The sequence below is a fragment of the Oncorhynchus tshawytscha genome, unplaced genomic scaffold (assembly GCF_018296145.1).
Source record: "Oncorhynchus tshawytscha isolate Ot180627B unplaced genomic scaffold, Otsh_v2.0 Un_scaffold_3414_pilon_pilon, whole genome shotgun sequence".
NCBI classification, from domain to species: Eukaryota; Metazoa; Chordata; class Actinopteri; order Salmoniformes; family Salmonidae; genus Oncorhynchus; species Oncorhynchus tshawytscha.
Genome location: NW_024609793.1, coordinates 7,501 through 12,500, shown reverse-complemented (window position 1 = coordinate 12,500; position 5,000 = coordinate 7,501). Strand labels below are relative to the sequence as shown.

Here is a 5,000-nt window from a genome sequence, read left to right as displayed (position 1 = left end):
TTTGTTGTTGTTTTCGTGGAGAGCTGGAGAGATGGCGTGATGGAGAGATGGAGAGATGGCGTGCAGCAACGATTTTCCGGCCAACATTTACTTCAATAGAGAATAATCTAGTTGAGCATAATTACCATAATTCAGTATTACATTATCAATGTTTAATTACTTTTTTTAATAAGAATCAACACACAATCTGGGATGCCTTATAAGAACTCAATTTAGTGGAATCTAATGTTATACAATAAGGACTCCATTGTCACGTCCTGACCTTAGAGATCCTTTAAATTCTCTATTTGGTAGGTCAGGGTTTGACTAGGGTGGGAAATCTATGTTTATATTTCTTTTGTTGGCAGAGTATGGTTCCCAATCAGAGGCAGCTGTCTATCGTTGTCTCTGATTGGGGATCATACTTAGGCAGCCCTTTTTCCCACCTTCAGTTGTGGGATCTTGTCTTTGTTTGTTGCATGTGTTGCACTATGAAGCTTTACGTTCGTTGTGTTGTTTATTGGTTTTGTTTGGTGGAACATTAATGAAGAAAATGTACGCCTACTATGCTGCACCTTGGTCTTCATTTAACGATGGAATGTTATAAAGACTCCATTAAGTGGAATATAATGTTATAAATAATGACTCCATTAAGTGGAATATAATGTTATAAATAAAGACTCCATTAGTGGAATATAATGTTATAAATAATGACTCCATTAAGAGGAATATAATGTTATAAATAATGACTCCATTAAGAGGAATATAATGTTATAAATAATGACTCCATTAAGAGGAATATAATGTTATAAATAAAGACTCCATTAGGGAATATAATGTTATAAATAAGGACTCCATTTAGACTCCATTATAAGTGGAATATAATGTTATACAATAAGGACTCCATTAGGAGGAATATAATGTTATAAATAAGGACTCCATTTAGGACTAATATAATGTTATAAATAAGGACTCCATTTAAGGAATGTTATGAACTCCATAATGTTATAAATAACGACTCCATTAAGAGGAATATAACGTTATAAATAAGGACTCCATTAAGAGGAATATAACGTTATAAATAAGGACTCCATTAAGAGGAATACAGAAGGAATGGAGAGAGAACTACTGTGATTTCCTCTGGGATTCATCATTCAGAAACGTATTCTCTGGCAATGGAGTCGCTCATTTTTTAAAGAGAAGAAAGTACTAACCCGGCTAGCAGATGTTTTATTAAACTATACAAAGTGGATAACTGGCATTTTAGATGTTTGATAATCCTCTACGAGGAAGATTTTGTGTTTTGTAACCGCTCAGGCTGAGACGTGACGATGTCCGCTAAATCTCCACCTCTCCCTCCATAACACGGACGGGACAGAGAGCAACCTGTTAAACATCATGTCTCCCTCTCTCTCCCTCCATAACACGGACGGGACAGATAGCAAAATCAAACATCATTATTCACAACTCATGTCTCCTCTCTCTCTCTGCCTCTCTCTGTCTCTCTCTGTCTCTCTCTGTCTCTCTCTCTCTGTCTCTCTCTGTCTCTCTCTCTCTCTCTCTGTCTCTCTCTCTCTCTCTCGCTCTGTCTCTCTCTCTCTCTCTCTCTCTCTCTCCTCTCTCTGTCTCTTTTGTTCTCTCTCTCTCTCTCTCTCTCTCTCTCTCTCTCTCTCTCTTTCTTCTCTCTCCCTCTGTCTCTTTTGATCTCTCTCTCTCTCTCTCCCTCTCTCTGTCTCTTTTGTTCTCTCTCCCTCTCTCTCTGTCTACCACACTTCTCTCTCTCTCTCTCTCTCTCTCTCTCTTTTTGTTCTCTCTCCCTCTCTCTCTCTGTCTACCACACTTCTCTCTCTCTCTCTCTCTCTGTCTCTCTCTCTCTCTCCCACTCTCTCTCTCTTTCCTAGTCTCCCGTAACATCCCAGAAGGCTGACATTAGCATCTTGCTTTTTCGGGAGAGAAATCAATTTTCATAACAAATGAGCTATTAACTACCCAGAAGGCTGTTCTCTCCTTTTCCTTCCTGCCACCTCGGGGTGCAGTCGTGCCTCACCCTATCTGAGAGGGTTAGGTGAGGGGGAGAGGTGTGAAGTGCGGATTTCTTGAGTGTGGGATTATTCGATTTACAAAGACGTTTTTTTCTCGTAAATGTTTTGGGGTGTTAGTACATTTCGATGAGCTCTCATCACATTAGAATAATAATTATCTTGGATTACTGGATTATATTGGAATCAAACCTTCCTCAGACTCTTTGAAAGGTATTAACCCCCATCGTCCTCAGTAGGAGGAGATCAATCATTAAAAGACGCACAGTAAAATACTGTTTCCTGGAACCCGCTACGTTTACACCAAACATTACCTCAGTACATACAGTACATTTACCTCAGCTTTATAACGGTGTCTCTATTTAACCTTTATTCAACCAAGTAGTCCTGTTGAGTCCAGAAGACCTCTTTATTTAACCAAGTAGTCCTGTTGAGTCCAGAAGACCTCTTTATTTAACCAAGTAGTCCTGTTGAGTCCAGAAGACCTCTTTATTTAACCAAGTAGTCCTGTTGAGTCCAGAAGACCTCTTTATTTAACCAAGTAGTCCTGTTGAGTCCAGAAGACCTCTTTATTGAACCAAGTAGTCCTGTTGAGGCCAGAGACCTCTTTATTGAACCAAGTAGTCCTGTTGAGGTCAGAGACCTCTTTATTTATTAACCAAGTAGTCCTGTTGAGACCAGAAGACTTCTTTATTGAACCAAGTAGTCCTGTTGAGTCCAGAAGACCTCTTTATTTAACCAAGTAGTCCTGTTGAGTCCAGAAGACCTCTTTATTTAACCAAGTAGTCCTGTTGAGTCCAGAAGACCTCTTTATTGAACCAAGTAGTCCTGTTGAGGCCAGAAGACCTCTTTATTGAACCAAGTAGTCCTGTTGAGGTCAGAGACCTCTTTATTGAACCAAGTAGTCCTGTTGAGGTCAGAGACCTCTTTATTGAACCAAGTAGTCCTGTTGAGGTCAGAGACCTCTTTATTTATTAACCAAGTAGTCCTGTTGAGACCAGAGACTTATTGAACCTAGTCCTGTTGACCAGAAGACCTCTTTATTTATTGAACCAAGTAGTCCTGTTGAGTCCAGAAGACCTCTTTATTTAACCAAGTAGTCCTGTTGAGTCCAGAAGACCTCTTTATTGAACCAAGTAGTCCTGTTGAGGCCAGAAGACCTCTTTATTGAACCAAGTAGTCCTGTTGAGGTCAGAGACCTCTTTATTGAACCAAGTAGTCCTGTTGAGGTCAGAGACCTCTTTATTGAACCAAGTAGTCCTGTTGAGGTCAGAGACCTCTTTATTTATTAACCAAGTAGTCCTGTTGAGACCAGAAGACCTCTTTATTGAACCAAGTAGTCCTGTTGAGGTCAGAAGACCTCTTTATTGAACCAAGTAGTCCTGTTGAGGTCAGAAGACCTCTTTAGTTAACTATGTAGTCCTGTTGAGACCAGAATACCTCTTTCCAAGTGCCTCCCTGCTGTATTCATTGTTGTTTTTCTACAGTAGTGACTGACACCTATCTCGTGTTGTGTCATCGACCTCTCTGACCTCTCTGACCTTTGACCTCTGACCCTCAGGAGAAGCAGCGTTTCCTGACTGATGTTCTCCATGAGGTGATGCTGCTGGACGGTCTGGCCAGCTCCCATCCTATCTCTCAGGAGGTGTACGACGCCACGGACATAGACAGAGTGTTCGACTGGATCGCATACAAGAAGGTAAGCAATTGGTATGCCATGCACACAGGCACACCACTACGTACAACCCTCAGCCATGCACACAGGCATACCACTACGTACAACCCTCAGCCATGCACACAGGCACACCACTACGTACAACCCTCAGCCATGCACACAGGCACACCACTACGTACAACCCTCAGCCATGCACACAGGCATACCACTACGTACAACCCTCAGCCATGCACACAGGCATACCACTACGTACAACCCTCAGCCATGCACACAGGCACATCACTACGTACAACCCTCAGCCATGCACACAGACACATCGCTACGTACAACCCTCAGCCATGCACACAGGCATACCACTACGTACAACCCTCAGCCATGCACACAGGCATACCACTACGTACAACCCTCAGCCATGCACACAGGCACACCACTACGTATAAACCCTCAGCCATGCACACAGACACACCACTACGTACAAACCCTCAGCCATGCACACAGGCATACCACTACGTATAAACCCTCAGCCATGCACACAGGTACATCACTACGTATAAACCCTCAGCCATGCACACAGGCACACCACTACGTATAAACCCTCAGCCATGCACACAGGTACACCACTACGTATAAACCCTCAGCCATGCACACAGGCACACCACTACGTATAAACCCTCAGCCATGCACACATACACACATACACACGTACACACATACACACATACACATACACACATACACACGTACACATACACACATACACACATACACACATACACACACACACACATACACACACACACATACACACATACACACACATACACACACACACACATACACACGTACACACATACACACACACACATACACACAAATACACACATACACACGTACACACGTACACACGTAAAAACTCGGTAAACAACCAGGCTTCTTTTCTTCCTAAATTCCAAATGATCTTTCCTCTGTGTTGATACAGTGAACTGGATGCTGGGATGATGAGTCCCCACTTCTGACATGATATTCCACAGTAACACCTCACCTGTATTATAATATTCCACAGTAACACCTCACCTGTATTGTGATATTCCACAGTAACACCTCACCTGTATTATAATATTCCACAGTAACACCTCACCTGTATTATAATATTCCACAGTAACACCTCACCTGTATTGTGATATTCCACAGTAACACCCACCTGTATTGTGATATTCCACAGTAACACCTCAACTACACCTGTATTATAATATTCCACAGTAACACCCTACCTGTATTGTGATATTCCACAGTAACACCTCAACCTC

General features: G+C 42.1%; 1 protein-coding gene across 1 annotated transcript in view; it reads left to right on the top strand.

Annotated features, from left to right (window-relative positions):
* LOC121845914 (thyrotropin-releasing hormone-degrading ectoenzyme-like) overlaps positions 1-3,717 on the top strand; it is a gene marked incomplete at its 3' end in the record, with an annotated part of 262,455 nt that extends 258,738 nt beyond the window's left edge. The window contains 1 exon segment of the mRNA XM_042318133.1: positions 3,580-3,717. Coding sequence (XP_042174067.1) covers positions 3,580-3,717 — 138 coding nt within the window.
* Positions 3,718-5,000: the final 1,283 nt, after the last annotated feature.